At 39.4% G+C, this 15,333-nt stretch overlaps 1 protein-coding gene across 1 annotated transcript; it reads right to left on the bottom strand.

Annotated features, from left to right (window-relative positions):
* Positions 1-2,588: 2,588 nt before the first annotated feature.
* ttc1.S (tetratricopeptide repeat domain 1 S homeolog) lies at positions 2,589-15,162 on the bottom strand. The gene is made up of 7 exons (XM_018254890.2): positions 14,819-15,162; positions 12,486-12,546; positions 10,250-10,362; positions 8,610-8,646; positions 7,213-7,361; positions 5,086-5,140; positions 2,589-3,062 (listed from the first exon to the last, which is right to left on the bottom strand). Exons 1-7 carry the CDS (start codon positions 15,077-15,079, stop codon positions 2,929-2,931), a joined length of 810 nt encoding a protein of 269 aa, XP_018110379.1. The 5' UTR covers positions 15,080-15,162; the 3' UTR covers positions 2,589-2,928.
* Positions 15,163-15,333: the final 171 nt, after the last annotated feature.

Below are 15,333 nucleotides of genomic sequence, written 5' to 3'. Positions count from 1 at the left end.
ACATTCTAGGCAGTTCAGGGACATTAGTTGCCCTGAAGAAGAGGAGATTTGTCGTGAGGTGACTAATCTCCCCAAATGTGACCGCGTGTCTCTGCCCTTACTGCTGTACTGTAAGTTGGAGTAATATCACCCCCTCCTTTCCCCCCAGCAGCCTAACAACAAAACAATGGGAAGGTAACCAGATAGCAGCTCCCTAACACAAGATAACAGCTGCCTGGTAGATCTAAAAACAGCACTCAATAGTAAAATCCAGGTCCCACTGAGACACATTCAGTTACATTGAGTAGGAGAAACAACAGCCTGCCAGAAAGCAGTTCCATCCTAAAGTGCTGGCTCTTTCTGAAAGCACATGACCAGGCAAAATGACCTGAGATGCACCTACACACCGATATTATAACTAAAAAAAAAAAAAAACACTTGCTGGTTCAGGAATTACATTTTATATTGTAGAGTGATTTAATTGCAGTGTAATTTAGAAATAAAAACTTCACCATAAAAATCATGAACGAATCCCTTTAAAGATGTCCCTATCAAATAAAAATTGTGATTGTGTCCCCCAACTGGAGGTGAACACTCCACTCCAGAATTGTATTTTCCATATACACATATATATATTGTTTCTGCCGTGCATAATGTGTACTCTCACTGTTGACCTATAGCTGGATAACTCCGCAGCCTTTAATAGGCAGTATTTACACAGCGATAAGGCGCTTAAATAAATAATTAGCTGAAGTGCTCGTTACCAACTGTTTCATGCAGAGAGTAATAGCTAGGTAATTTGCCTGTTTTTTTCTCCAATATACAACAAAAAATTACTTTATTCCATTTGATCCCTATAGTCCCCTCCCCCACATGTGTACCGGCAGTAAAGAAATCTTCACTCTGTTACAGATGTCAGATCAGTGAGCATGCTCAGCAAGGGCTTAATCTAGAATATACTAGAGTTACTGTACCAGTCAAGAGGTTTAGCAGTCTTATAGGAGTAATAATCCAGCCCTAAAAGGTGTCCCTAGCAGCAAACCCATCTTAGATCATGTTAGGCCATCGTTTGTGTGTCAGTGGCACTGCACATGCTCAGTGTGCTCTGGGCTGCTGTTGGGAAGCTAAGCTTTGGGACTGGGAACCATGAAGTGTAAAATGATATTTGTCATTCATAGAAGCTTGTGCTACAGAGCGGACTCTTAAATCGTGCTGCGATCTGAATCTGAATTAAAATTGCTAATAAGCCTTGTATCAGGTCAATGGTCCAAACGCATCAGTTAATAGTGCTGCTCCAGCAGAATTCTGCACTGAAATCCATTTCTCAAAAGAGCAACCAGATTTTTTTTATATTTAATTTGAAATTGGACATGGGGCTTGACATATTGTCAGTTTCCCAGCTGCCCCCAGTCATGTGACTTGTGGGTCAATCTTTACTGCTGTACTGCAAGTCATAATAATCCCTCACCCCCCCCCCCAGCAGCCTAACAACAGAACAATGGGAAGGTAACCAGATAACGGCTCCCTAACACAAGATAACAGCTGCCTGGTAGATCTAAGAACAACACTCAATAGTAAAAAACCCATGTCCCACTGAGACACATTCAGTTACATTGAGAAGGAAAAACAGCAGCCTGCCAGAAAGCATTTCTCTCCTAAAGTGCTGGCTCTTTCTGAAAGCACATGACCAGGCAAAATGACCTGAGATGCACCTACACACCAATATTACAACTAAAAAAAAATTACACTTGCTGGTTCAGGAATTACATTTTATATTGTAGAGTGAATTATTTGCAGTGTAATGTTGAAATAAAAACATCATAAAAATCATGACAGAATCCCTTTAAAGGACAAGAAAAGTTAAACTAAAGAAGTAAGCTAGAAATGTTGTACATAATGTTTTTGGATTCTGTACCAGCCCAAGGCAAGCACAGCCCTTTAGCAGTAAAGATCTGTGTCTCCAAAGATGCCCCAGTAGCTCCCCATCTTCTTTTCTGCTGATTCACTGCACATGCTCTGTGCTGCTGTCACTTACTGAGCTTAGGGACCCACTCACAATATACAGTACACATAGAATAGAAATGTCACAATATAAGGCTGATTAGTAATTAATACACATAATTACTACATGGCAGCACAGAAACCAGTGCAATTAGCATCAGCATTTAATAATCAGCCCTGCAGCATCAGCTTATATTACAGACCAACCTCATTTTCTGCTGGATAATTAGTGACGAGCCCTAAGCTTAGCTTCTCAACAGCCAATCAGAGCCCACTGAGCATGTGAGTGTCACAGACACTTTCCAAGATGGTGACCCCCTGTGACAAGTTTGAAGTCCTGGATCATTGCTGCTATTGACAAGCTGGAACTTTAGGCTGGTGCAATACGGTAAGTTCAGTATATAAAATATGGCATTATTAGTCATATATTTATTTTTAGGGTTTAGTTCTCCTTTAAAATGCCAAAATCCATCACTTCCACATGGAACAAGGTGAAGAAGAGGGAGAACGATTTAGAGGTGGGAGGGCACATGTCAGGTGAGCTCAGGTCATTTTCCCCCCTTTTAAGTTCTGAATTTCCCTTGATACATACAGACAAACACAGATTGTTAAATTAGAGGTTTTTAATACATTTTAGTTCTACGGATTCAACAAATGGGGCAGAATTTAATAGAACAATAATATACGCTCGAGTTATCGTGTTATCATGTTCACTAAGAGATTCCTGATGTCGCAAGCAAAGAAATCCTTTATCCAAACATGGGGAAGTGTCAGTCTGTTGGGAAACAAATCGCAGCCAACATTATTAGAACGGGGATTCTCGTGCAGCAGTCGTACTGAAACGCTTACAACTCCGCCATTGTATGGAGCAGCAATACAGTACATGCTGAACTGCATCTCCCTCCCCAATAAACGTATATGTAACAATCACAGTCTGCACTCAGGCCTTCATCCGTTATTGTTTGGATTTTGAACAAAGTTTATAGAGTAAGAGCCAGACGAGGAATCTTGTTTAACTTGGAAGTTTTCTGTTGATAATCCGAAAGGCCTCAGGACTAGGTTCCCCAAATCCTTCAGTTTACCTAGGAACAAAAACAAGCGAGTGTTAGACTGGCGGCTCAGACGTCACATCTTCAAAATATGCACGACATATAGACGACATGTCAGTTAGATGCACATTTATCAAGGGTTGAATTTCGAATTCATGTGTTTTTTTTTTTTTTTTTTTTAAAACTCCCTTGAACGCGAAATTCGATAAATCGAAATTTATCAAAAAAACACAAATTTTTAAAAGTCGCGTGAATAGAATCGACCCGAAAACTTGAATCAAACTGAATCCAATTCAGTTTTTTCTCCGAAAACAACTGGAATGTCAGGAAGGCTGCAAACAACTCCAAATTAATCCCTGGATGTCTCCCATTGACTGAACCAGCAATTCGGCAGGTTTTAGGTGGCGAATAGTCGAATATGAGTTCTTAAAGGAGAAACAAACCTGTACTAGAAAAAAACCCCTACCCTGTGTAGACCTTCGGAATCTGAGCGGAGTTTCGGCTCATGCGCAGTTGGAGTAAGTTTCCGGTCCTGAACAACTGCGCATTAAATTGTCGTGACTCTCGGTGCATGCGCAGTTGTTCATGACCAGAAATTTACTCAAACCGCGCATGCGCTGAAACTCCGCTTGGATTCTGAAGACCGAAAAAAGAAGAACTCCCGAGGCCAGAGCTGCACGGAGGGGTAAGTAAAAATTAGGGGCATTTGCCTGGGGGGGGGCAGTTAGGCTGTGGGGGAGGAGGGAGGTCTACGCAGGGTAGGGGGGTAGGGTTTTTTTTCTAGTACGGGTTTGTTTCTCCTATAAAGGGCCAGAGTATGATAAATCTCAAAAACCTAATTGGAATTTTTTGATAAACTCAAATAAAACTTGAATAACTCCCTAGTCAAATTTGACAATAAAAAAAAAACCCTTGCTAAATCTGCCCCTTAAAAGGAGAAGGAAAGTCATCCTGCAGTTGGGGGGTGCCAAAATCCTATTTTATGCCATTAGTCAAGCAAAATGAACTTTAATTACACTATATAAATTATTTGTATCTTGTTTCAGTCAGTCTGGGGATTCATAATTATAGCAAGCAGGCAGCAGCCATTTTGTGGACACTGTTATTAAAGTGGACCTGTCACCCAGACATAAAAAGCTGTATAATAAATGTCCTGTTCAAATTAAACATGAAACCCAAATTCTTTTTTTTATTAAAGTATTCATAGCTGTTGTAAACTCATTTAAATATCTCAGCTGTTAATAAAATATTGTCTGCCCCTCCTCTATGCCTTAGGCAATTACTTTCACTTTCCATTCAGCACTTCCTACATGCCACTGCCCTCCCCACATTCCCCCGTTCTCTTTACCATTTAATTGTGTAACCAGGACATGGGGATGGACATCAGGTCCCCCATTCTGGTGCACAAACAAGATTCTGAGATGATACAAGTCTTGCCTTAATAACAGTGTCCACAGAATGGCTGCTGCCTGCTTGTTATAATTATGAATTTCCAGACTGATGGAAATAAGATTCAATTAATTTATACAGTGTAATTAAAGTTCATTTTGCTTGACTAACATGATAACATAGAATTTGAAATACTTTTTTTTGGGTGATGGGTCCCCTTTAAGGCAAGCCTTGTATCATCTCAGAATCTTGTTTGTGCACCAGAATGGGGGACCTGATGTCCATCCCCATGTCCTGGTTACACAATTAAATGGTAAAGAGAACGGGGGAATGTGGGGAGGGCAGTGGCATGTAGGAAGTGCTGAATGGAAAGTGAAAGTAATTGTCTGCCCCGCCTCTATGACCAGGGCATAGAGGAGGGACAGACAATATTTGATTGACAGCTGAGATTTTTAAATGAGTTTACAACAGCTATAAATTCTTTAATACAGAATAGAAATTGGATTTCATGTTTCATTTGAAAAGGATTTTTATTATACAGATTTTTGTGTCTGGGTGACAGGTCTGCTTTAAGGTATGAAGATCCAAATTACAGAAACATCCGTTATCCGGAAAACCCCAGGTCCCAGGCATTATGGACAACAGGTCCCCTACCTGTGGTACTTACTTATCATTTCTGCTTTCATTTTCTCATTTCTCTCATCAATCTGCCTGGGCAAGCGCTAGAAGATTAAAGTGGGAGAAAAAAAAAGAAGATATTAATCTAAAATGGTGAGACTAGACCAATATGTCCCACACCAATCATGCATCTTGCCTTCAGCTACAACATTTCAATAGTGAGAATCAGCCGTGCAGAGAATGGAAAGGGACAGACAAATACTGCTTTCAATAGTAACTTCATTTAGAAATAACTTTACCGATAACGATATATTGTGAATGTATATTCGAAACTTAAACTGTATTATGTCCAAAATTGGGTGAGGTTCCCCTTTAGGTGGAATGATGATCCATGTCCAATAAATCTTTTACATATAAGGTGACCAGTGAAGCATTCCAGTACAAATTAGGAATTGAAGCTGCACGTGATAATTTCTATGCAATGAAACAGACGCCTTGGCAGGAGGAGGCTGAATGAGTCACAAATGGAGGAAATAAGATCAGCATGAAATTTGATTTACGCCAATAACCGTATTTCAAGATGACGCGCACTCAACAAAAGGTGCCCGGATGAGTAGTGAAACGTCTTCAACGATAACTCAGCAAGTCCAGTTGCTATAGACTTACTTATACAGGAATGGGATCTGTTATCCGGAAAAATGTTCCGAATTACGGAAAGGCCCATAGACTCCATTATAATCAAATAATCCAAATTTTTAAAATGATTTCCTTTTTCTCTGTAAGAATAAAACAGTGCCTTGTACTTGATCCCAACTAAGATATAATTAATCCTTATTAGAAGCAAAACCAGCCTATTGGCTTTATTTAATGTTTACATGATTTTCTAGTAGTCTTTAAGTATGAAGATCCAAATTATGAAAAGACCCAGGTCCCGAGCATTCTGGATAATAGGTCCCATACCTGTTCTAGATATACCAGGACCTGGATGAATGAAAATATTCATAGTAACTCAACAAAAGGGTTTTTACAGGCTGAACATATGCAGACAGACATATTCTGCAATTGGTCTTTTTATTTTAAAAGAGATCCTGTCATCGGAAAACATGTTTTTTTCCAAAACGCATCAGTTAATAGTGCTACACTGAAATCCATTTCTCAAAAGAGCAAACAGATTTTTTTATATTCAATTTTGAAATCTGACATGGGGCTAGACATTTTGTCAATTTCCCAGCTGCCCCCAGTCATGTGACTTGTGCCTGCACTTAAGGAGACAAATGCTTTCTGGCAGGCTGCTGTTTTTCCTTCTCAATGTAACTGAATGTGTCTCAGTGAGACATGGGTTTTTACTATTGAGTGTTGTTCTTAGATCTACCAGGCAGCTGTTATCTTGTGTTAGGGAGGTGCTATCTGGTTACCTTCCCATTGTTCTGTTGTTTGGCTGCTGGGAGGAAAAAGGGGGGGGGCGATATCACTCCAACTTGCAGTACAGCAGTAAAGAGTAATTGAAGTTTATCAGAGCACAAGTCACATGACTTGGGGCAGCTGGGAAACTGACAAAAAGTCTAGCCCCATGTCAGATTTCAAAATTGAATATAAAAAAATCTGTTTGCTCTTTTGAGAAATGGATTTCAGTGCAGAATTCTGCTGGAGCAGCACTATTAACTGATGCATTTTGAAAAAAAATTTTCCCATGACAACGGACAGTACTTACATTTGCAGTAAATAACACTAGTGAAAATAGGCAATGAATGTATAAGATGCTTCGAATTTCACTCTTGATCTGGCAAAATTGTATTTTATTTTTTTTACCTCCCCTTTGAAATGTGATGTACAGGAGTGTAGCTTTATTTTATGATTTTAATTATATATAAATCCTACATGAAATACCTTCCTTTTGAAGCTTGACTGCCTTTGTAGCGACAACTACTAGAAAGTAATATATGCATCCCTTAATATTTTCAGAACCAACCATTCATTGCAGCTATAATAATGGCAGTGTATGAAAAGTTCCATTGCATCCCAGTATCTGAATCATGGATGTTCTTCCTAAGAAATAACACAGTCAAGGTTTCCTTAGACTCTATTCTCTTCTATCTGCTGCTCACCCTGCACTAACTCACCCTGCACTAAAGCATGTGCATGTGTAAAACATGCACAAGGAATGCAGCCAACTTACCATGCAGGCCTCTCTGGCTGGATAAGCAGATGGATCTTTTTCCAGAACGGATTTATAATCTGCCAAAGCTTCGTCTAATTTATCAGTCTTCTCAAACAGCTCTGCTCTTCTCAGTAATGCGCGGATGTAGTCGGGATTGAGCTCTATTGCTGGAATTATAAAGGCAAAGTATATAGACCGAGTCAAAATATATTGGATTCAGCAAACATCATGATAGTCTGTCTCTGTCTTGCAGTGAGCAGTTTCCTTTCACCCTTCTCCTTAGGCCGATCCACCCTCTCCCTCGCCTCATTCTGATGTGCTGACTTTAAAGGGCATGTAAAGGCAAAAAAATTAAATCACATTTTTACTGTCTTTAATGAAAAAGAAACCTATTTCCAATATAGTTTAATTGAAAATTTGTACTGTTTTTATAAGAAACCTGACTGTATGCAGTGGAATTCTCCCTTCATCTACTGCTGTGGATAGGAACTGTCAGACGGTCCCTAACTGCTCTGCAGGGAAACAATCATACTTATGAACAGCAGGGGGAGCCCCCGCTTTACTTCCCAGCCATGCAGAACTCAAGCAGCTTTGTTTGTTTCCCTGTAGAGCAGTCGAAGACTGTGTAGAGATTTGTATTTTATTTTTGCCTTTACATCCCCTTTATTGTTTCCAACTCCAGCTGCAGGGACAAAGATCATGGAGCCAGATTTAAACAGATAAACTGGGATTCTAATTGGAGGATTATTTTGCTGCAGCCACTGGTTCTGCAGAGTTGGAGAAAGTTTATATTAAACAATACAAAAACTATAAAATCCACATTAGATTACATGACAACACAGGACCCAGTGCAGTCTGTATATTCTGATTATTAATCAGTCTTGCTGTATCGGCTTCTGGCAGATATTATTTGACTTGTGCTGTTTTGATAATTTATGACGATCCCTAAACAGCCCAGACCACACTGAGCATGTGCACAGTCTTGGTCTTGCAAAGATGTTTAACAAAGTTACAAGATGGCGACCCCCTGTGGCCAACTTTGAAAGCATAAATCATTTGTTTTATTAGGCTTGTGGTGCAATAAGTTCATGTTTAGTATACAAAATACAGCATTTCTATTATTCTATTTTAGACTTTACTTCACCTTAACTTTGTATGCAGAATTGTGGGAATGAACCTTAAAACACTAGGTCAAAATTTAATATAAATGCTAAATGTTGACCTGAATACCTCTTGAATGACAGCGTCCTACTGCATTTGTATTTATTTTTAACCATGTGCACACAACAAATGATTATTTATGAGAAACAGCAAGAAAGAGAAATGCTACTTATAAAACATTGTCTATTTTAATAATAAAACACACAGTCAGCCAGCTTGCCGTTAAGTCTATTTTTTAAAAAAGAAAGCTGTACCTTTTGAGCAATCTTTTAGGGCAAAATCATTCATATCCTGTAAGAGAGAAATATATCAATGTTATTTATTAGGTGGGAGGAGAAAAAAAAAAGTACAGAAAAGATCAAACAATAAATATCTGAGATCATACATTGTCCTGCAAAACAACAGAGTAGGTTTGGATCTTTAGCTCTCAAGAACTCCAATGGATCACCCCAATGCATTCTATATGGCGTTCTATCCTGTTTTAAAGGAATTGTTCAGTATAAACATAAAAACTGGGTAAATAAATAGGCTGTGCAAAATAAAAAAAAATTCTAATATAGTTAGTTAGCCAAAAATGTAATGTATAAAGGCTGGAGTGACTGGATGTGTAACATAATAGCCAGAACACTACTTCCTGCTTTTCAGCTCTCTTGGTTTCCACTGATTGGTTACCAGGCAGTAAACAATCAGTGACTTAAGGGGAAGCCACAAGGTTCATAACTGTTGCTTTTAAATCTGAGCTGAATGCCAAGGATAAATTGCAAACTCACTGAACAGTTATGTCCCCTGTGCCCCCCCTTATAGTCACTGACTAACTCAAGAGTTATAGAGTTGAAAAGCAGGAAGTAGGGTTCTGTTAGACATCCAGTCACTCTAGCCTTTATACATTACATTTTTGGCTAACTAACTTTTCTAATAGAAACATTTTTTATTTTGTACATACTTTCTTTTTACCCAGTTTTTATTTTTACACTGAACTGTTCCTTCAAGAAAAGACTACACTTTCCCAGAAGATTTGTAGCAGTGTGTCCTGGGAAAGGTCTATACTACCCTCTTTGGGTAAGGGCACACGCTGCTATTTCGGGAGATTAGTTGCACATCGACAATTCGCTTCTTCTTTGGGCGACTAATATCCCCGAACTGCCTTCCCGCAGACGGGGATGGCACTTGGAACACTTCATTTTCCGAAGTTGCCCGAAGCTGCCTCATGAGGAAAGTGCGGGCGACTTTGGAAAGCCGAAGCGATCCGACTGCCATCCTGCCGGAGATTTACATTTCTAGCTGGTGGGAAGGCAGTTTGGGGAGATTAGTCGCCTGAAGCAGAAGTGGTTTGTCGCTGGGCGACCAATCTCCCGAAATAGCAGCGTGTGCCCTGGCCCTTAGAGTATTTCCTAGTATCATTTCCAAGTAATTGGAGAAGCCATGAACATGTACACTTCCCACTGCATTAAAGAAATGAGCCATAGTAAATGGCTAGGAGTGCTTGGAACTAGGGATGCACCGAATCCACTATTTTGGATTTGGCCGAACCCTTGAATCCTTTGCAAAAGATTCGGTCAAATACTGAACTGAATTCGAGGGTTTTGTGACAAAAAGTCACGCAAATTCTCTCCCCGCCCCTAATTTGCATATGCAAATTATGAAAAAGGCCGAATCCCGAACCAAATCCTGGATTCGTTGCATTCCTACTTGGAACGAGTAGCCCACATGTAACCCAATGAAAATAAAGGCTCTTACTTAATCTAGTTATTGTTTCCTGGTGTAAAATGCATTCCACAGTAGGAGAAATATACCAGCTTCATTAACACACATGCATTAGAGTGAAATAATTATTATCCAATGTCTGGGTGTCGTAGTTATTTGTTCATTTACAATAATGCCCTCGTTCACGTACCTGTTTCATTCTTGCAGCAGCTCTGTTTGAGAAAAGGATGGCACGATCCTTAGAATAAAATGCTGGACACATCTGGAGTGCTTGAGTGTATGCGGCTTCAGCAGCGGTGTATTCTGGGAAACAACACAATGCAAATAGAATAATTAACTTAATTTTTATATAGAAATCGCGTCTTTAATGTTTGGGTACATGGTAATGTCTCAGTTGTGCTGTTCCACTGCTTATATCTATATATTTATTGTGTATTTGTACAAAAATTATGGCTTTATATTTATAATATACTGATTTACAGTAAGGATGCACCGAATCCACTATTTTGGATTTGGCCGAATCTTTTGTGATAGATTCGGCTAAATACCGAACCCAAACCCTAATTTGCATATGCAAAATAGGGGTGGGAAGGGAAAACATTTTTACTTCCTTGTTTTGTGACGAAAAGTCATGCGATTTCCCTCCCCACCCCTAATTTGCATATGCAAATTAGGATTTGGATTCGGTTCGGCCGGGCAGAAGGATTCGGCCGAATCCGAATCCTGCTGAAAAAGGCCAAATCCAGGATTAGGTGCATCCCTAATTTACAGTTAGGTCCATAAACCTTTGGACAGAGACAACGTTTTTCTAATTTTGGTTCTGTACATGACCACAATGAATTTTAAATGAAACAACTCAGACGCAGTTGAACTGCAGACTTTCAGCTTTAATTCAGTGGGTTGAACAAAAAGATTGCATAAAAATGTGAGGAACTAAAGCCTTTTTTTAACAAAATCACTTCATTTCAGGGGTTCAAAAGTAATTGGACAATTGACTCAAAGGCTATTTCATGGGCAGGTGGGGCAATTCCTTTGTTATGTCATTATCAATGAAGCAGATAAAAGCCCTGGAGTTGATTTGAGGGGGGGGGGGTGCTTGTATGTGGAAGATTTAGACAACATGTGGTCAAAGGAGCTCTCCATGCAGGTGAAACAAGCCATCCTTAAGCTGCAAAACAGAAAGACCCCATCCGAGAAATTGCTGCAATATTAGGAGAGGCAAAATCTACAGTTTGGTACATCCTGAGAAACAAAGAAAGCACTGGTGAACTCAGCAACGCAAAAAGACCTGGAAGTCCACAACAGACAACAGTGGTGGATGATCTCAGAATCATTTTCACAACAGCCAAACAAGTGAACAACAGTCTCCAGGAGGTCGGTGTATCCATATCCAAGTCTACCATAAAGAGAAGACTGCATGAAAGTAAATACAGAGGGTGCACTGCAGGGTACAAGCCACTCATAAGCATCAAGAATAGAAAGGCTAGATTGCACTTTGCTAAAAAAGGCAGCACAGTTCTGGAAAAACATTCTTTGGACAGATGAAACCAAAACCAACCTCTACCAGAATGATGGCAAGAAAAAAGTATGGAGAAGGCGTGGAACAGCTCATGATACAAAGCATACCACATGATGAATAAAACATTTGGGGGGCAGTGTGATGGCTTGGGCGTGCATGGCTGCCAGTGGCACTGGGACACTAGTGTTTATCCATCATGTGACACAGGACAGAAGCACAAGAATGAATTCTGAGCTGTTCAGAGACACTGTCTGCTCAAATCCAGCTAAATGCAGTCACATTGATTGGGAGGTGTTTCATAATGACCCAAAACATACAGCCAAAGCAACCCAGGAGTTTATTAAAGCAAAGAAGTGGAATATTCTTGATTGGCCAAGTCAGTCACCTGATCTGAACCTAATTGAGCTGCATTTCACGTGTTGAAGACTAAACTTCGGACAGAAAGGCCAACAAACAAACAGCAACTGAAAGTCGCTGCAGTAAAGGCCTGGCAGAGCAGGGAAGGGAACCCAGAATCTGGTGATGTCCATGAGTTCAAGACTTCAGACTTCATCGGATTTGTTTTAGTTAAAATTCATTGTGGTAATGTACGGAAACAAAATTCGAAAAAAGTTGTCTCTGTCCAAAGATTTATGGACCTAACTGTATATCCTGAGAAATACAAATCGTGTCAGTACTGTGAATTCTACCTAATCAAGTTTCATTCCACTCTATGATATATGAAGTAGGGACACACCAAACCCTTCTTTCCTAAGCTTCTAATTTCAGCCAAAACCCTGAATCCTTTGGAATGAATTTGGCCGAATATCAAACCTGGACACTTTTGCGCAAGGAGAAAAAAAATGAGGAGTGTGCCAAATCCTGAACCAAATCAGAGTTTCCAAAAAAAGAAAAAGATTGTACATACCTCCATTCTTAAAAAGCTGGTTTCCTTCTTCTTTTAATGTAGTGCTCTGCTTTCTTTTCTCCTTTAAAACAAGATAGATGATAAAAACATAAGTCTACTTTCGCTTACATAGATCTGCTTCCCTAGTATACACCTGTTCAGAGAAATGCACCTGTTTTTCAATTCTATAGCCCTCCATCTGATTTTTTAAGGAGAACTAAACCCTAAAAATTAATGTGGCTAAAAATGGCATATTTTACATACTGAACTTATTGCACCAGCCTAAAGTTTCAGCTTGTCAATAGCAGCAATGATCCAGGACTTCAAACTTGTCACAGGGGGTCACCATTTTACTCATAAGGTAAAAAGCAACTTTATTTCAGCAGATTATGGTTATGTGATGTAATGGAAGCTCACATTAGCCTCTCTTTGAGCTTAAAGGGAAACTGTAATGAGAAAACGTGTTTTTTTCAAAACGCACCAGTTAATAGTGCTGCTCCAGCAGAATTCTGCACTGAAATACATTTGTCAAAAGAGCAAACAGATTTTTTTTTATATTCAATTTTGAAATCTGACATGGTGCTAGATATATTGTCAATTTCCCAGCTGCCCCAGTCATGTGACTTGTGCTCTGATAAACTTCAATCACTCTTTACTGCTGTACTGCAAGTTGGAGTGATATTACCCCCCCCAGCAGCCTAACAACAGAACAATGGGAAGGTAACCAGATAACAGCTCCCTAACACAAGATAGCTGCCTGGAAGATCTAAAAACAACACTCAATAGTAAAAGCCAAGTCCCATTGAGAAATAACAGCCTGCCAGAAAGTAGTTCCATCCTAAAGTGCAGGCACAAGTCACATGACTGGGGGCAGCTAGGAAATTGACAATATGTCTAGCCCCATGTCAGATTTCAAAATTGAATATAAAAAAAAAAATCTGTTTGCTCTGTTGAGAAATGGATTTCAGTGCACAATTCTGCTGCAGTAGCACTATTAACTGATGTGTTTTGGAAAAAACATGCTTTCCCATGACAGTATCCCTTTAAAGGGAAACTATTAAAAAATGAAAAATTGATATAAGCTTCCTCAAACTGAATGAAGTAAGAAACTTTCTAAATACAATCAATTAAAAATTCTGCATTGTTTCTGAAATAATCAAGTTTAACAATATTCCTCTCTCAGCATCTGTTTCTCTTCATTCTGTCTTCATGCAGCAGTTGGGTGTCAGATGAATAATTTAATATATCTTATAAGGGAGCTCCTTTCCTATCAGATGGATTAGAGCTCACTCAAATAACTGATTCCAGTACAAACAAAATCTAACAAAATAACTGCAATTTGCACAAATCCTGCATGTAGAGAGACATGATGTCTGGTGATTTTAATAGAGTGAGCTCTAATACATCTTCTAGGCAAAAGTATCCCCCCTATAAGATATATTAGATCACTCATCTGACACCCAACTCCTGAATGAAGAGAGAATGAGGAGAAACAGATGCTGAGAACGGAATAGTGAAGATAAATTTGATTATTTCAGAAACGGTACATCATTTTTAATTGATTGTATTTAGAAAGTTTCTTATTTCAGTATGCTGAAGCTAATATTACATTTTCGCGATAGTTTCGATAATTGACTGAATGACCGCTGTAATTAAAAGAAAATTAAACCGTAAAAGAGGGGTGAACTTCCCCTTTACTTTAAGGTCATGTGTGCTCATGTTGATACTATACTAAAGGTTTCATTGTAAGGGAACTCTCCCGAGTTTACAAAACCAGCACGATATCGGGAAGATTAACATGCGCGCACTGACCATACTTTTCTAATTAGCTGGTTTAATGAAAGGTAAACTTCCCCTTGAAATTCTACATTGGAGCCTTTACATTTAGAGCAACGGGATCGCCTTAAAGGGATTGTTCACCTTAGAGAGAACTTTTAGTAAGATGTAGAGAGTGATATTATGAGACAATTTGCAATTGGTTTTTAATTTTTTATTATTTAAGGTTTTTGAGTTATTTAGCTTTTTATTCAGCAGCTCTGGTAACCAGGGACCAAACAACCCTAGTAACTGATGTGAATAAGAGACTGGAGTATGAATAGGAGAGGCCCTGAATAGAAAGAGGAGGAATAACAATACATGTGTAGCCTTACAGAGCATTTGTTTTCCAGAAGGGGTCAGCGACCCCTGTTTGAAAGCTGCAGAGAGTCAGAAGCAAAAGGCAAATAGCTATAAAACTATAGAAAATAGATCATGAAGACCAATTGAAACGTTGCTTAGAGTTGTCCATAACATACAAAAGGTTAACTCAAAGGTGAACCACCCCTTAACACTGAGCCAACTTGTTTTCCCCTCACCTCTCTCTCCTCCTCGCTCTGTCCCTTTTCCAGCTCCAGCAGCGCCTCCTCATCAAACTCCATTACATCCTCGTCTTCCAGCTTCTCCTCCTGTCCCGGGAGCCTATTGTCTCCCTCACAGAGCGCTGGGTCATCCTTGTCTTCTGCACAGGCTACATTATCTCCCACAGTCTCCTTGTGAAGAAGCGCCGCATCCTGACAATCGTGGAAAGACTCCTCTTCTTCCTCTCCTCCAGAAAAACCCTTTGCCGGAGCCTCCATGGTGGTTCCGAAGCTGGAGACTTCCCACTTCCTCAAACACGCGTCTGCACAATAGTGCGTCACTTCCGCTTTCTACTATTAGCTAGAACTGATCGAACTTGCTATAGATATTTCAGTCGTCTTTTGTTACTCGGCTTTTTTTTTTAAACAAACTTTATTGTCCAGAAAATGACACCCACCTTCTATATAACAAGGAAATAAAATATTGCAGCTGCTTCTTTTCTAAAATAACGGTGTTATATAAAAATAGGTTA

This window comes from Xenopus laevis, chromosome 3S (genome assembly GCF_017654675.1).
Source record: "Xenopus laevis strain J_2021 chromosome 3S, Xenopus_laevis_v10.1, whole genome shotgun sequence".
Taxonomy (NCBI): Eukaryota; Metazoa; Chordata; class Amphibia; order Anura; family Pipidae; genus Xenopus; species Xenopus laevis.
The sequence above is the reverse complement of the archived record's forward strand: the minus strand, read 5'-3'. Positions and strand labels throughout refer to the sequence as shown.

Bases quoted from the DNA above. Each gene is read 5' to 3' on its own strand.
- ttc1.S (XM_018254890.2), bottom strand. From the start codon at position 15,079: ATGGAGGCTCCGGCAAAGGGTTTTTCTGGAGGAGAGGAAGAAGAGGAG. The intron at 8,647-10,249 runs GTACGTGAACGA...TCTCTCTTACAG, and splicing joins CTGCTGCAAGAATGAAACAG to GATATGAATGATTTTGCCCT. The intron at 3,063-5,085 runs GTAAGTACCACA...TTTTGTTCCTAG, and splicing joins AATGAAAGCAGAAATGATAA to GTAAACTGAAGGATTTGGGG.